Source organism: Spea bombifrons, chromosome 5 (genome assembly GCF_027358695.1).
Source record: "Spea bombifrons isolate aSpeBom1 chromosome 5, aSpeBom1.2.pri, whole genome shotgun sequence".
NCBI lineage: Eukaryota > Metazoa > Chordata > Amphibia > Anura > Pelobatidae > Spea > Spea bombifrons.
In genome coordinates this window covers 86895165-86913700 of record NC_071091.1, presented here as the reverse complement: position 1 = coordinate 86913700, position 18536 = coordinate 86895165, and the positions used below count along the sequence as shown (strand labels likewise).

The 18536-nt window shown below is 40.3% G+C and overlaps 1 protein-coding gene across 1 annotated transcript in view; it reads right to left on the bottom strand.

The window, feature by feature from the left end:
- The window catches only part of NKAIN3 (sodium/potassium transporting ATPase interacting 3), a 170207-nt gene that overhangs the window by 69099 nt on the left and 82572 nt on the right, over positions 1-18536 (bottom strand). Inside the window, exons 2-3 of the mRNA XM_053466574.1 lie at positions 10194-10331; positions 9277-9357 (exon numbers count right to left, since the gene is read on the bottom strand). Of these exons, the coding sequence (XP_053322549.1) occupies positions 9277-9357; positions 10194-10331 (219 nt within the window). The remainder of the gene's footprint in view (positions 1-9276; positions 9358-10193; positions 10332-18536) is intronic.

Below are 18536 nucleotides of genomic sequence, written 5' to 3'. Positions count from 1 at the left end.
CCTTCTGATTCTGTTGAGCACTTGGTGAAATGTTTAATCTCCAGACATGTTGCTTTCAACCTTAGCAGGTAGTTTCTTTTGTGTATATGGAACTAAAGTTAGTATTACAGAACGCAGTTTTAATTCAAACATTTTACAGAAGATGACACAATCAGTGAATTAAAGAAAATAATGTTGGGGCAATAACAATGTTTATATTTTTTTTCCATTGGACTCGCATCTGAATCAACAGGCCCAGACACACAAAATTTACAGACATGATTTATATATAGAACTCTGAATTAAATGTACTGTGACAAATGACATATTTACTGCCAATAACTTCAGCTTTGTCAAAATTATTTACAGTTGTATGTTTTCTATCTTCATCTCTTTCTCTTGCTATTTTAAACAAGCATCTTTTGTTAAACCAGGAACGTGTGACAATTGACTGAAGATCATCAGCTCTTAAACTATGCCATAGAGAATGTATTATATAATGTGTCAACCTGACATTTTAAATTAAGAATATGCTGTTCGTTTATGGAGACAGATTTAGTCTTTTCTGTAAATTGCAGCTTGTGGTATTGAAAAACACTGTGGATTGCTGACAAGGGACAATGTCTCTGACTGCAAGGATAACTTGACTTTTACAACTTAACCATCTCTTAAATTATTCATGCATATTATTCGGAGTTTATGCAGTTTGACAGCCATTGATTCCAGAGAGCTCCTGTCTGCATTTTCCTGAAAACATAGTTTTTCTGATAGGAAAGGAAGCATTGTACAGGTTAGATATAAAAGTGAATAGGCATGACAAAGGCATGGAGGACACTAGACAAATGTGACTAATCTGGTTAGATGTGGTATGACTACTTGTCTGCGGTATTATTATTCTCACTTCTTGATTGGGTAAACTGAACTTAAAAACTAGTGACACATAACAATGTTTTTTGGACAAATTAAGCAAGAGGTGAGGAAAGCCCTGCTCAAAGAGCTTAAAATCTAGGAAGAGGTGGCAAATATTACACAAAACCACAAAAAAGTACAAATCACATAAAAAACACCATTGTTTGAGGTGGACCAGGTACACAAGTATATCTCATTTTTAACACTGATTAAATAAATGATATCACAGGATATAAGTACAGAAAGTACAAAAGTGGGGATATGAAAGGTGAGGCCAAGGTAAAGGAGGAGAGTTAATCTGTCAGTTTCCAACCCCATGTTACCATCAGGGGAACCACCCAGTTCCAAAAAATGTAAACAATTACCAGAAGCTGTTAATGCATACCTAAATTACTTTGTGTATGAAAAAACTCACAAAAGATACTGCCATATAGTTTGAAAAAGGCAGGTGGTAGTGCATGGAAAGAGTTAAAATATCAACATCTGCAATACTATGGGGTGTCTAGTTTTAAAACATACATGGAGTATGGGTTAATTGAATCGGCCAGCTTCAAAGATGTCCCAAAAAGTGCATGAAAGAGGAATGACCAGATATCAAAATTCAAAACTGAAAAATGCACACCTCCCAAATGTGGCCCTTCATCCCTCATATACTCACATACTGACAAGCCTATGCATGGGTGATATCACTGTACTCAGCAAATGTTGCTGAACACATATTGTTGTTTGGCAGTGACATATACCAGAAGCTGTAAATTTAAACCTGAAGTACAATGTGTGTGAAGAAAACAAATGTAAAACAATTACTACTGCAAAGTTTGACAAAGGCTAGTAGTAGAATTATTGCATGGAAAGAGTTAAAATAATAGCATTTGAAATATTCTGGGGTGTCTAGTTTTGAAAAATATATGATTTGAAGGGGTAAATTGAATTGACCAGGTTCAAAAATGTCCCAAATAGGGCATAGACACAGGATGTCAAAATTCTAATTTAAAAAATGCACACCTCCCAGGTGTTCCCCTTTAGCCATCAAACAACCAGGCAAACATATGCAAGAGTGGTATCACTGTACTCAGAAGATGTTGCTGAACACATATTGAGTTTTGTTTGACAGTGACATACACCAGAGCTATAAATTCATACCTGAAGTACAATGTGTGTTATGCACAGAAATGACTACCATACATTTTGACAAAGGCTGATTGTAAAATTTGTGCATGTAAACAGTTAGAATACTAGCATTTGAAATACGCTAGGGTGTCTAGTTTCCAAAAATATATGGTTTGATGGGGTAAATTGAATCGACCAGCTTCAAAGATGTCCCAAATGAGACATGGGGCAGGATTACAAGGTTTGAAAAAAATAGTTTTGAAATAGCAATGCTCTACTTGTACTTATTGGCCTATAACTTATTAGAATCTGTGACGGAAGCCTCCATCACTGGGGCCATTGGAGAAGCCTGACTGCCGGCCTCCTCCCTATTGACTATGGGCCCTGGGTTTGTAGAGACTTCTGTGGCTACCCCCAGCAGTATCCTCTCATCACTGGCTGAGGGGATTATCTCCAGCAGACAGCCAGGGTCTGCCACCAGGGAGTGACCGCCATTGTTTTAGTCTAATGTATAAATCAGTCTCCCCCACCTATTGTATTGTTAATCCCGTTACTGCCCCTGTTGTCTCTGGGAGGCAGATTAAGGGGGTTGTTTGTGTCCCAATATCTTGTTTTATGTAAATGTGTTTTGCTGGATATATCCAGCCCTGTGTGTCTAAAATAAATCAGTCTTCGTTTGGTTTTACCCTACACTGAGTCTCGGCTAGTGACTGGGGAACCGGGGAAAGTGTGTTGTCCCAGGCTAAGGGAGCACAAGACAGCGGAGGTAGTCGGTCGGACTAGCCAGCTCCGTGACATTGGTGGCAGCGGTGGGATTACTTCTTAGTCTGAGGGACACTTACTTTCTACCGGGATTGACCGACAGGACGGCAGACTTCGGTCGCCTTGACGAGGACATGGATGTGGTATCAGAATTCCAGGGGCTGCTGCGGGTCATCCTCTCCTGCTACACCACTGCTCTGCCTACAGAACAACACCAGAACCTGAGGCAAGTGGTTCGACGGTCAGTATGGCAGAGGGCTGTTATACGCCGGGGTCAGTGTCTTCCAAGCTCCGAACAAAAGATTAGAGACCAGCGGGAACTACGGATGCCATTCCTGGGACAGCAACCCCAGGAGCAATGGGTATCCGAATTGGACAAGCTGGTCCAGCAGGAGGTGGAGCTGGAAGATCACTATAGGGATCTGCAGTGGTATACAGAACAAGCATATTGGGGAACTGCGAAAGATTGTTCTCCAGAGGGCTATGACTGCGGTGGCCCTGGATTATTATGGGATAGTCTGCAGGAGGATCCGGACTTCGGCAGTACAGCGGAGTGGCGGATCGAGGACATCCGGGATTTCAGGGAGTGGGACCTCCCAGATGCACTAGGACTCAGAGGTGATTTAGACTTTTTAATTACACAGGAGTGGGAACTGGAGAAGGCGTATAAAAAACTGTTCGAACGCGTTCAACAGAATGCCCCAGTGTCCAGGGATTGTGTGGATTTTGTGGATGTGATTGAGTGGTCAGCTAAGGATGTTGACCCAGGCGGGGTGGATGGGACTGCGGTCTCCACCCCTGAGTCAGAGGGATACTGGGCAGCTAATCCAGATCCGATACTGGAGCTGTGCGACTTTACACCACAACCAGATGCAGAGACTGGGGATTTATTTGATTTATTGTCTGAGGATGTTAACCCAAGAGGGGTGGATAACACTGCGGTCTCCACACCTGGGTCCTCAGAATGCTGGGCAATCTGCCCAGATCCCTTAGCCCCAGCTGAAGAGCTGGCAACAGGGCAGAGCGCTGCTGGCTTCTGCCCCCCACCTGCAATGGCTACAGGGAACCAGGGAGATGCGGCAGCCGGCCCTTCTCCCCAGCGGCAGATCACATGTCCGGGAGCGGAGGAAGCGGTCCTCCCTCCCCAGCGGCAGGCCGACCCAGAAGATTCCCTAACCCCAGCTGAAGTGCTGGCAACAGGGCAGAGCATCGCTGGCCTCTGCCCAGCACCTACCAAAGCTGCAGGAATTCAGGGAGATCCAGCAGCCGACCCGCATCCCCAGCTGAAGCAGGGAGGTGGAACAGCCGGTCCATCTCCCCAGCGGCAGAACCTAATTCCGGGACCAGATCAACCTGAACTCCCTCCTCAACGGCAGCAGGAGCACCCGGGAGGGGATGCAGGAGTTATTCCTCCACAGCGGTACACGGGAGATGGCGCAGCCGGCCCATCTCCCCAGCAGCAGCAGGAGCACCAATTTTGGGAGGGCATTAATGGGCCAAATAAACTGACTGACTACGGAGTCAACCCGTTTGGGGTCTCATCCTATGTCAGTCCAATTCGAAGGGGGAAGAATTGTGACGGAAGCCTCCATCACTGGGGCCATTGGAGAAGCCTGACTGCCGGCCTCCTCCCTATTGACTATGGGCCCTGGGTTTGTAGAGACTTCTGTGGCTACCCCCAGCAGTATCCTCTCATCACTGGCTGAGGGGATTATCTCCAGCAGACAGCCAGGGTCTGCCACCAGGGAGTGACCGCCATTGTTTTAGTCTAATGTATAAATCAGTCTCCCCCACCTATTGTATTGTTAATCCCGTTACTGCCCCTGTTGTCTCTGGGAGGCAGATTAAGGGGGTTGTTTGTGTCCCAATATCTTGTTTTATGTAAATGTGTTTTGCTGGATATATCCAGCCCTGTGTGTCTAAAATAAATCAGTCTTCGTTTGGTTTTACCCTACACTGAGTCTCGGCTAGTGACTGGGGAACCGGGGAAAGTGTGTTGTCCCAGGCTAAGGGAGCACAAGACAGCGGAGGTAGTCGGTCGGACTAGCCAGCTCCGTGACATTTGTTATGCACAGAAATGACTACCATACATTTTGACAAAGGCTGATTGTAAAATTTGTGCATGTAAACAGTTAGAATACTAGCATTTGAAATACGCTAGGGTGTCTAGTTTCCAAAAATATATGGTTTGATGGGGTAAATTGAATCGACCAGCTTCAAAGATGTCCCAAATGAGACATGGGGCAGGATTACAAGGTTTGAAAAAAATAGTTTTGAAATAGCAATGCTCTACTTGTACTTATTGGCCTATAACTTATTAGAATCTACTTAGCCAGATGTTTTATTAGCCTTCGTAGACACATAAAAAATTGTTCAAATAAAGTCAGAAAAAGTGTTTTTTTTTAATTTTCACTATATTTTATGATTTTTTTAAATAGTAAATTAGATGATATGATTGAAATAATAATCTAAAAAAGCCTTTCTTGTCCTGAAAAATATATAACTTGTGTGGGTACACTGAAGGAGAGATAAGCAAATTACAGCTAATCACAGGCACTGCAAACCTGTTAAAAAAGCCTCAGTCAAGAAAGGTACAAAAATAAATATACAGCTTTGTGTCACGACCACGGTACAGGTTCTGGAACCGCGCTGCAGAATCGGCGCCTCCTGGTGGAGAGAGGACGCACTGCCACCAGGGCACAGGAGAAACAGGCTGTTCACCACCGAGAGTAACGAGTAGGTGAAACACAGGAACAGTAAAATAAAAAATAATAAAGGTATCCAAAGGGTCAGGCAAAAGAGTAGTCGGGGTCACAAGCAAAGGTCAGGGCAGACAGCAACACAACGGAGGTCAGGTTCAAGCAGGAGTCAATACCAGAGAGATAAATCAGGATACAAACGCTAGTGTAGGCAAAAAGGCACTAACACAGGCAAGGGTGTAGTGCCAAATGAGGGTTTAAATATCCCTCCAACCATACAGATCCTCCTACCCTCCTAATTAGGGGGAGGAGGAAAAATAATAAATGTGGCTTTAAGAGCGACATGAATATTCAATAGTTTAGCTCTCACAGCGAAGAGGCGCGCGCCCCGTCACGATCCCTCGAATTCGCCGGGGACGCACGTCTCTCAGGAGGATGGACCCGGCGGCAGCTCACCGCAACGGCACGAGCGGGGAGCCGACCGCGCGGGCTGCGTCTCGGCGTCCCTGCCGGCAACACGACGGGAGTGGTAACACTTTGTCCTTAAGGGTTTGGAGTGTCAAAGTTATACATTAGGGTTGCCACCTTTTCTTCAAATACTGTATTTGCTCGATTATAAGACAAGGTTTTCTATTCAAGGTCATCTTATAATCAGACCTCAAATAGAGGTTTGAATATAAGACTAAGATCCAGATCCCCCGCAGCGCTGCTGGGGACCTGGATCCTCCTCTCTGGCAGCCAGTGGACATCTGTGCGATGTGCAGTTTAACAGTGCCACAGCATCTCTGTGCCGAAACAGCTTAACAGTGCCATAGTTTTCCCCAACCGCATTGTCAGCTGGGAATTGCTAATTGGTTTTGACATTGTTTTTTCTTTATTTCTCTTTTTATTTACTTTTTGTTTCTTCTTTCCTCTCCCCACCCCACACTTGACACATTCTTATACAGAATTCCTTAACTGGAGCTTACCTGGCTAAAGACTTTAATTTCACTAGTTTTTTCTGTGACTGTATGTTCATGTAAAAAAAAAAAATAATCTCATATAAATAATTATATACCACAAGGTGGTTTTACTTCATTATTTTCTGCATATTTTATGCTCTACAAACTAATCCTATCTGTTTATTAAAATAAAAAGGTCTACTTTAAGATGATTTTTGTTGTTGTGCAACATTCCCTAATCGGTTTAACTGTTGAATATTCTATTGTTTTCAAAAATGATAATTAACAAAAAGAACCATTTGTTGGCAAATTAAAATGTGTGAATTCAATCTGACAAAAAAAAGCCAATGGAAGAACAGTGTGTTAAGTAAACTTAACACATTTGATAGTAATATAAAATAACACAAGTAGTAAAGTAATGTGTACCATTCCAGCTAGCTAAGGAATTGCTATAGTGTATTTTTCATTATTTTCCAACATTTAGCTCGAGGTATTACTGTCAACAAATCAAGTTTTATCGATTAGTCTGTGATAACTGTTTGTCCTAATGATGTATTACATCAACTAAAAAACTGGACTATCCAAATCAGTGTATGGTATAGAGATTTGGAATCTGTCGTTTGAAAGAAACAGTTTCTAGGTCAAAAAGTCCAGTGGTAACACCCCAAAGTACATTTGTAGGTAACATTCTATATCAAACACACACATATACAGAAACAGAATATATAAGTCTATTAACAGATCACAGAAAAGCTCCAGTCAGAAAATGTTGTCGTAAACCCTTTTTACTCTAGTGGCTATATGAAAAAAGACAATAACAACTTTATCCAACAAAATGTGGTTTCTAGCTTGTTGTGTATAATGAGAGTTGACACAAGCTTGATGGTCACAACTTGTTCTACTTTGGTTTAGACAATTAAAACTGGCGAATTGGAGTATTGTTCTTTTAATACAACCAAATGCTGTTTAGTTTTGTCCTTTTCTCCATTTATCATATCTTGAACAGCAGCCAATCTGATAAGCAGGGCTTGCATCTAATTTCAGATTAATAGATATTTAATTATGCATTTAGAGCTTTGTATGGCATATCTTTGGAGACTAAATTTCCTTTCAACCAGAAATACAGAAAATGTGCAATTTGCAACTGTATTGATATTAGACTTGTGAGGTTGGATTGGTACAAATGTTCGGTTTAACAAAATTCACCAACTTTCGTACCAATGTCCAAAAATAAGGACGTTCCCCCACAAAACAAACGAAAATAAAGTAGAAAGCTCTGAAATGTCATTATTTTTTCATCCTCACTCACGCTGTCTCTCAATGTCACCCTGCCTTCTGCGCCAACCGCTTCCATGTCCCCACCCTCTTTTCCACAGCTATACTTCTTGCCTTGCCTCTTCTTGTTCTTCTGTCTTTATTCCTGGTCGACTTCCCCCAACTATCCGCTCCATTGACCTGGCATTCTAAAGAGTTTCTATAAAAGGCCACAGCCTTCATGTGCACCCTCTCCACAGATTGGAGGAATCCGGAAGAGGCTCTTCCCTTTTGCATAAGTACTACACTTGCCCAGAATAACACAGGCAGATCCACAAAGTAGGAGAAGTTTGTGGTATTCTGGCCTCTTGGAGTACTTCCACAAAAGGGCAGAACTACAGTGCCCACCATGGGGACTGCCTTTCCCTCATTCCTCAAATCGCCCGAAAGAGTGTATGCGTAGGCTATGCTTTTTTTTTTTTTTAAGAAGCCTTAGGGAGGGCTGGATAACACAGCGGGTAGTGAGGAGACGCAGATGAGAAAAAGAAGAAAGAATACAGAAGAAGCGAAGAACAAGAAGATGCAAAACAAGAAGCAAAGCTTCTGAAAAAGGAGACGGAGACATGGAAGCGGTTGGCGGAGAAGGTAGCAACAAATTTTGTTTCCAATTGAAAAAGCCCTCCAAATTTTGTCTGAACCGAAAGGGCAGGAAAGAAAATTCTTTGAAAAAATACGGACCAAAAATCAAATGAAAACATTGGCCGTATCGTGTTAAACCAAGATTCCCTTTTACCTCATACTCTGCATTTTCACTTTCAGTGTTTTACATGTTTTTTACTCATGTCATTTATATTCTGAAAAACATGGTATTTTAACACTAGAATATTTAGTTGAGAACATCTCCAGACAGCTCCAGATGGCTTTACAAAATGTATGAAATCACAGCATCTGATTGACACCAATAATTATCTATCAGACGCTTTGTTTATTTTCTGATAGAACTCGTTCTTGCTCGTTATGTTGTTCCTATTTTTGCCACACAAAACGTGATAAACACTTAAATAGGAAACAAGTTCCAGACTACATTTTTTTTACTAAATTAACATTCTCCCCCTGATTTTAAAGCATAAGAAACTCTTTATCCTTTGTTGGAAAATGAAGCGCTTATCTCTTATACGTTTTATAAAGATAATTTTATAATTTGTTGCGATAAAAACATATTATAGAAACACTGACCTTGATGGACGTTAAGAGTCGTTGGGCCTGTCTCGATTGCCCATTTAAGATTCATCCGGAAATGAATCTCCACATTCTAATAATGAGTTTACGAAGGATATACATTCAAATTTAAATCCGGACAGTACAGTTTAGAGATAAAATTATACCAGCGTACAGAAAAATCCAGTAGGTCCAACAATAACACACGTGGTAACATAAGTACTCTTTTTTTCTGTGAAAGTCTGGAAAGGACTATCTTTCTGCACATACAGTAAATATTAAATGTCTCCACCTCAAGGTCTTTAGTGGTATAATATTAGGTATTAATCATTTTTGGTTTGTCTGGAACAAATCATTTCCATGTAGACATTCAATTTGATTAAACAAAGACCAAAAAACCTTACCTTTGAGAGTCCTCCCAATTCCAAATAAAAACAGATTATGAAAACATTCCATGCCACCCAGAATGCTGTCCAAATTGTGTACTAAATGACAGAATAAGAAAAGTTTAAGGGCAGGGGTGGTTAATGCTAAATCAGTAACAAACTGATAGAAGTAATAGAAAAAAAATACATAATGAATCCATTCAACAGGACAGGTTAAAAAACAAAACATTTTTTTAATTCTTTCTCCTATTATTTTTAGTTTATATTATCACTATTCTGTTATGGATTGATACTATCAATTGTCCCATAACCTCATGGGAGTATATACGAGTATGTATGATTAAGGGAATGAGTATCTGTAAATGAGTGAATTAATGAGTATCTGTGAATAAGTGAATGGATGAGTGTTTTTGAATAAGTATATGAATGAGTGAATGAATGTTTGTGAATGAGTAAATTAATGAATATGTGATAGCATATCTAAGTGGGGGAAGGCCAATCCCATTACATTACATCAATATGCATTAGAAAATCAGGAAAAGATGGACATGGATGGTGCGCTGATTCTGTGGCGCAATGGGCCACTTGACTAGGCTGCCAGCCCTCCCCTGCTTATGTCTGCCTAAAAAATTTCTGCCTGGGAAATTTTTCTGATGCAGTATAACTAACTTGTGTCTTGCTGCTGTGCTTAGTCTTGCCATGTTGTATGACTTTTGATATTAGTGAGGTTGTTGGTTCCCCGCTTAGTTTTATTTCTCCTACACAGCTGTTTCTGTTTTTTAATGATTGTGTTTCAAGCTACATATTACATTGATCATTAGCACCTACATTTCTTACAATTTTCCACACCTTCCTAAAACGTTTTAACAGTACGCTGTATATATACACATACAAGCACACACACAACAAAAAAGGTAAAATTAGCTTATACTTACAACTACAATGTATCGTGGTCTATATTGTATTGTGCCAAATAGTCCTAATATCACAACAATTATATGAAGAAAATTCCCAAGGATTGGTGCCCACTGGTAGCCAAGAAAATCAAATATTTGTCTTTCCAATGCTGCCAACTATTATGAAAAAACAACAGAAAAAAGACAGTTAGTTCCTGGAATTCACTCACATGCTACAGGGAAAAATAACACTATTGTTTAGTGACTGTTTTACTACATTATAAAACATCTTTGGTGAATTCACTTTATTCAGGAATTTGAAAAAGAAATATAAAATGTAAAGCAGCGTATTAAATATTAATGTTTTGTGCGGTCTTGTGGATAGTAAGAAGTGCAGGTGCCAAATTTCTCACTGTTTTGGGAATATGACAGCTGCCTTAGGTTCATATTCAGTCAATTGTTATCCATAAAACACAGGTTATTAAAATTAAACGCATTGGTGCATTTCTTCAAAAATTATAGTATTGCGTTTTATTTTCTAGAACCACAATATATCTCACATGAATTTCTTCCAAGCATTAAATCACTTAGAAGGTCTTGTTTTCTGCTCAGTAGTTTTGTAAATCCCTCATAAATTTTTCATTTTTGCCAACAATCCTGCATTTCCCCAGATAAACTAGTTTGTTGGGGTCTTGGCCTGTCAAATTTAGGTCTGCCACGGCTGGCTAAATTCTGGTATATGAGCAGGGTTCCGCAGCGCTGCATAACCTAGTCCACTTTAGACTCCACTCCATTTGTCCTGGGACACCAGGAGCCAAAGTTGGCAAACTTATTTTGAAATATAAACTACAGTAATCATGAGAAGCCTTAACATTAAGTGTTGCCTTTAACATCTAACTCCACTAACACTAATAAAAGTGGGGCACCGGGATATGACATCATATCCTGATGCCCAGAAGTAAGGACAGCGGCGTGGGGTATACGGGCAGACGGCACTGCCCTGGGTTAGGCCTAGGGGTATCACTGGTGCTAGGTCCCCTTTTTAAAGCTCAAATACAAAATAAGGATAAAAAAACACATCTCCACAAAGCCTGTTGGCAATTCATGTCTCATACTTTCCAATGGCATACAGAATTATACAAAAAATAATAATAAACCATAAACAAGTAAATAATTATATGTAATCACACTCATGTTCCTGATATATAGACATTTTAGCTCTTACTGAGGTAAATGTAACATAGGTCAAAATCTGAATGTTAAATAACCAACTAATAAGCAAATCTCCTGCTGTTCAGATTGTATGCTGCTTCTACAAACTTGTCAAATAAATCTCAAGTATCTTTCATTTACAGTTTTTTCTGCTTTCCAGTAGACTTTTAAACAAGGTATATGGAAGTGTTTTGCTTTAAGAACAGAGAGGCAATTGTGATGGATCAGGCTGACAATTTAATTGGCTTAAAGCAAACCATGGTTGTAAAACAATGTATAATAATGCATCTATAGACCATTTATCAGGATAGTACTTCCAGTTACCTTGTGGAATATATTAGAATAATACATAAACACAAAATACCCAAACTGAAGATCAGGAAGGAGTCACCCACAAATATTACATATCCTGATTACTGTATGTGAACACACCACATGAGAGAAGGCAGAAGGAGATGTACTTATTCCAGTTCCAATGACACCACGTCTAAGGCAGTATCCTTGTTCAGAAAAGGATAAAACAGTAGAAAAGGTTTTCTGCCTACAAAAGTCATGTTGGTTTTTAGTTGAGCCTCTGGGTACTGTTACATTTTATTTATAGAGCAGAACTCTGTAATACTGGTATATTATATTTTCATCATAATCTACCAAAGAGATATCTACTTGCTGTGAAGGGAAGAAAAAGGAGAGATCTATACTGTATCACATAATTGAATTCTGAACTTAACTGCAGTCCATGGTCCTGTACCGTATAAATTGTTCAACTGCACAATTACGTGTGTTCTTGTTTAGTCTTTTTGGTGATTCAGTGGTTGTTGATACTGTATGTTTCAGTTTGTCTGCTTACCTAGTATTAACATTTTAAATAGCATCAAAATTAGATACTATGGCAAATTATATCACACTGAATTAGAAGATTTTTTTATTACTGCACCCAGTGGTGTACTTAGGGCGGGGATGGTTCATTCATCAGGCACACAAGGCATGATCCAATATTCTTCACAAAGGGCCAGTCTGACCAGCCCACTGTGAATAATTTTGGACTAGCTCATGGAGGCAAGAATGCAGCAGGGTCACATAATGTGAGGTTATGTGACCCTGCAGTTAAACCTGAGGCTGCTCACACATGTGCGAGCAGCAGAAGAAAGTTGCGCAGAGTAGAGTAGGGAGGTATGCATGTAGGGAGGTAGAGTAGGGAGTATGCATGTATGACTGTATGTACATGTCACGGTTCTATGCTAATTTTAAATGAGAAGCCATTCCTCCCTGTGTCAGGCTGAATCAGCTGATTGCTAACAAGCAGTCTTGAATTCCCTGTGTCAAGACCGACTCAGCTGATGTCTTACAAACTGCCTCCTAATTCCATAGTTACCCACCTGGCTGCTATCAGGAAATTCCTTTCAGGCTTTATAAGCAGCCAGTTCCATTTAATCTTTGCCCTTGTGTCTCTTCCGGATTCCAAGTACATTATATTGTATCCTGTATTCCTGTGTATGACCTGGCTACGCCTGACTTCTCTTCTGGCTCCTGATCCCTGGCTATTGTATACTGACTTCGCTGATCTTCATATTCCTGAACCCGGCTCTTCTGACTACCCTTCCTGGCTACCGAACCCAGCTTATGTTTTGGACTACGATTCTGTACTTTGCATTTGCCTTATTAAAGGTGTCATTATATTTTACCTTTTGTGTCTGTCTGGTTCCTGGTTCCTTACATTACAGTAGAGTTAGTATAAGTTAGTATAAGTGTTTGTGTGTGATCATGTATGTGTATGTGTAAGTGTGTATGATCATGGATGTGTTTGTAAGCATGGATGTGTACGTGTAAGTCTGTGCGAGTATGAATGTGTAAGTGTGTGAGCATAGATATGTTTGTGTAAGCGTGTGTAAGCATGGATGTTTATGTGTAAGCGTGTTAGCATGAAGATGGATGTGGGAGCATGGATGTATATGTGTGCAAGCAAGAATTGTATGTCTGAGAGGTAGTATATGTTAACATGAGTGTGTAAGAGCAAGTTAGTGAGTATGTGTGTGAGCATGTGTGTTGACATGAGTGTGTAAGTCTGTGCAAATGTGTGTAAAAAAAATTGCCAGCGAATATGGGAGTTAGAGGCCGATGGCGGTGCCAAATGTAGGATCTGCCCTGGGTGCCAAATACTACAGGACTCGACAAATCCCAGGCGCCAGGTCGCCATGGCGACTCAGAATTTTGTCCTGGCGCCTAGGTGTTTGTCAGCCTCTTACATCCACACAAAAATGCCCCCGCGTCACCACACAGGGGTGGGGACCTGACACAACATCCCCCTGCTGCCTGATCGCTCCATGAGAGCGACAGGGCAGCGGTAACCCCTTCAATGCCGCGATCGCGGCATTTAGGGGTTAATTCCCGTTTTTCCAGGGGCTCTGCTGCTGGTGGTCTGCCTGCAAGCCCAGGCAGACCAGCAACAGCAAAAACGAGCCCCCACAAGCCCTTTGATGACTCCTGTAGGCATGGAAGCCTACAGCAGTCATCAGAGACTCCCCCCTGCAATGGCTGGTCTATAGACCAGCAATTGCTTCCCAGCTGCCAGAGGCAGCTTCAGTGACAGGGGGAGAGGGTTCTTTGGTCTCCACATGAGTGTGGAGACCAGCCCCAACACCCCCCTGCCGCCCGATCGCTCCATGAGAGCGAGACAGTGCAGCGTTGACCCCTTCAATGCCACAATTGTCTATAACACATTCGTGGCATTGCAGGGGTTAACATTTGTCCCCACAAGCTTGTGGGGACTAAATATCAGTCAATGCTGTGCTCCAATGGAACATCAGCATTGAAAGCGTTAAAAAAAAATATATATATATCCAAAAAAATAATTTAAAAAACAAACAAACAAACAAAAAAAAAACAGCACTGACCTGAAAGTCCAGGGTACTTCCAGGTCAAATGCTGTGAGTTTAGTAAGTGGGCTGATGATCAGATCACTCCTAACCAACTGTTAGTTTAAAAAAAAAATTCTGGCTCCTAACTTTTTTAGCTGGCGCCTAGAGTCACAACAAATTTGTCAAGCCCTGAAATACTATATATATATATATATATATATATATATATATATATATATATATATATTTATATATACATATATATATATATATATATATATATACATACATACAGTGTATGTTATGCATGTTAATTTTAGAAATTAACTAAATCTGTTAATGCTTATTACTGGATACCTTGTGCAGACTGTTGTGCTACCAGTGTATCTTTGCAGTCCCATGTATGTCTTTTGCATATCTTTTAATAAACTGTGAATTGTTAAAAAAACAAACAAACAAACAAAATAAACTATGATTACTGGGTCCCACACATCCTTAAAATAAAGCACAGAGGATGGCCGCCTCAGCAGTAAATGGTGAGGAAAAGCTGGAGTATTGGCTTTGGTCAGGCAAAAGGCAGCTTCCCGCCAAATACGTCACTGGCTTTAGGTTAAAATGATTTGCTGCAAGATATCTCTGTCCTTGTAAGCTGTCAGAGGCAGACCCCATTGTCTATGTATGGTATACATGACCATCAGGATTGCAAAACAACACTTACGCTTCTGCTCTAAAGAAGTTTATTTGCAGTGTCCAGTAGACTTTGTCTTGGGCTTACTTTTGTGTGTTTCTTGATCTATAGCCTTCTGATTCTAGACCTAAATCAGGGCCGGCCCTATAATGGGGCAGACTGGGGCAATTGCCCCAGGCGGCACTTTGCCGCCCCACGCGCTTTTTTTTTTTTGAAGCGGAGGAGAGAGAGAGGGGCACCGAGTGGTTTTCGCTTACCCGCTCGGCGCCCCTCTCTCTCTCTCCTCTGCGGCGAGTCTCCCTGTTCGGTCCCGGTGCCGGCTTGTAATGCAGAGCGCCGGAAGTGACGTCAATTTCCAGCGCTCAGCATTACAACCCGGCACCGTGGCAGAGCCGGGAGACTCGCCGCAGGACTGTTAAAAGGTAAGTACCGGGGGGGGGGGGATTGTAGATTATGGCGTCGGCGAAGTTTAAAATGCCCCTCCCCCCCGACGTCGGCGGGGGGGCGTCGTTTTAAACTTCGCCCCCCCCGACGTCGGCGGCGGGGGGGGGGGCGGCGTTTTAAACTTCGCCCCAGGCGGCATTAAGTCTTCGGCCGGCCCTGACCTAAATATTACCAAAAACAGTGTATCATACCATATATCATATAGATGGATCTCTATACCCCAACAATGGAGTTGTTGGGTAAAGATTTTCAAAGTCTGTGAAATATAGTCATTGTTAAATTAAAGAAGAAGAATTAAACAAATGAAAACAACATACAAGAAGAGCTGGTATTAAGAGCCAGGACCAGACATCATCAAATTCTCCTTCTTCCATCACATCATCACATCCAAAGGACTTGGAGAAGTCAGGCATGCCATTAATAAAGATTATGTTCATTTATGTACCAAAGTAAGTATCAACATATTGTGTGATTCCGTGCAATGGAAAGACATGACATACACATACTGTAATTGCTGACATTTTAGACACACTGGGATAAAAATTGAAAAGAAACCCATCAAAACAGTTAGCAAACATGGTAACAGACACAAGGAAAAGATGGTGATCAGAAGCAGTAATGGCCATTTTAAATGTGTTCCCTTTAATTGTGTTTGACTTTGATTACCACAATGTCCATAATAGTTACTAACTGGCATCTCGCATTGGAACTAGAGCAATGTAAATATCATTTACTTCTCTAGAAGACTCCAGATTTTTGCAACCTATGAAAAAACAAAAACATATCAAGATCCCGCTCTTCTTATGCAGTATGGTGAGTGATAACAAGCCCATTCGAAGCTACTATGAGCATTTAACTTACTCCTGGGCGATTTTAATATTAATGTTACTGTGTAGCTCAACTGGGGTTTTATTTAGATTTTAGTTTTAAGCACGTTATTTTACATTTGGAAAAATAGCTGGACTCGGATACATTTTCAATACCTTAACAAGCTTAGCTATTTGTTTGTTTAGTGATATAAAGTCAAGTGCAAGCAAATGATGTAGTCTCAACACGACACCTTAACGTGAGTAAGCAGTAACACTTTGATTTTATGTTGACGTTTTTCTTTTTATACAAAAGTATGTTTCTAACGAATGGTTTAAACAGAATACTTCACAGAGGGCTTTTGTGTATTTATTTACCAGAATAAAACATTTTATCAGAAAAAAACATCATCAGGATTAACATAAAGAAAATAACTAATGTCCCTGATGTCCCTGTCCAAAGCAGTTCCCCAATGTGGTTTTTCCCATAGCCACACTAGGCCTCTCCTTGCCCTGAGAGCACAGGGGACCTTCTTCTCTCCTCAACAGTCTCCTTAATTCTGAGGTTTCATTGGGTTTAAATGTCCGTGCCCTAATTTAGACACATTTTGTACCTTGGGCTTAGAGTGTTATACACTAAATGACATTTGGCTGCAGTGTGTGCTCAGGGTGCGTTTGTGTTGAGTTAGGATGAGTTAGAGTCCCTCTGTAAAGCAGAGATTTACGTGATTACACAGGCATGTGTTGTCACCCCAAATAAAATATATGCTCCAAAAAAAAAATAAAGACAGCTCTGGATTGGTTTGGTACTTATAAAACAAAATGCAGTGTAATATGTATTTCTGGAACATTTTAAGACAATGTGATTGTTCCTTTAAGGTTTAGTTATAATAATCAGTCCTTGGAAGCTTATACTGGCATGGAGTTGTTTATCACTTTACGCACAGAAAATATAATCTTGGAAAACACAACAGAAGAAAGCACTTTTCAAGCAACATAAAACACATGCTGAGTGAGCATATCTGCCAACAGTTCATGATAGGGTCATTACAAATTGAAGAAGTGACACAAACCTACTCCAAAAATAGACAATGATTAATGTATCTTATTTTTAATGGCAACAGTTACTTTAGCTTATAAATTCTCCATGTCTTGATACCTAAAAAATACCTAATTGACACAGCCCAGCCTAGATGATATAGTTAAGGCAAGCATTGTATGTTCCTTTCAGTTTAATATATAGTATTACACTTCATAGCAAAGTGAGACATAACGCAAGTGTAACTTAAAATATTGCCCATACAGAGAGTTATGGTCAATTGATTGTATTTTATAAAATAATGCTCCGTCCTACTTTACTGCACATACCCTTTGAGACTTTTTCCTATCATCTGTTATACCTGCTATATAAAACAGACTAATTGTTTTGTCAATCACTGGGCTGAATGTACTGTAGATATACCGCGGGTTAATCCTGATAAGAAACAGGTCCCTCGCTGGCTAAAATGGGATTGTTTTGTTGCACACAGCTCTACAGAATGATATTCAACAGTTTCCATCAGTTTCACTCAAAGATGAAGAGGGTGAGCCATGTACATTCTGTGATAGTTCTATCTTACTTCCAAGCCAACTGCTTGATTGAGTGCTCGATTTTCCAAAACAGGGAAATGGTACAGAATTGCAAGAGAAATTGTTAAAATGTATGGGATGGACAAAAAGCAGCGGTTGGACCATGGCCCCCTTTGGCAAATGTCTATTCTCAAGGGTCCATAGTCTTCCTCGGTCAATATAAAAAATGGAAATTTGATATAAACCTAAAAGTAAAGTGCACTGGTTTGGTGCTCTTTACTAAATTAGAAATGTTTGATCTATTTTAAATTAGTGTCAGAGCCATCTAAACATAACTATTGTATGTAATAACACAGCTTGTATGTTATATTTCAAATAAAACAAATAGCCAGGGAATTACTTTTCATTATCTGCTTTTAACTGTTTTGTATGGTTCATTATGTAAAGCCTATAGTGCCGGGCCACTGTTACATTTCTAGATGCATAGCCTTAATTAGACAAATGGGAATGAGTATGCTTTCATTGCTCCAAAAAAAATGGGCTATTTACTCTAATTGCATTGGGATCTCTTAGGTGTGTCCCAGGTCAAATTGGTTAGGCAGGATTTTCATATATATATATATATATATATATATATATATACTACACTATATATCTTATATAATTTTGTCCTTTTGGCATACTGTGTCTAAGCATGTCAGTGAAAGGGTCTCTAAGCTTGATTCCTAGCTGAAAGCTGGGCAAGTAAACACAAATAAAGGACTCTCGGTATTAAGGGAACTGTAAAAACATTTAGCTCTGTGCCTGC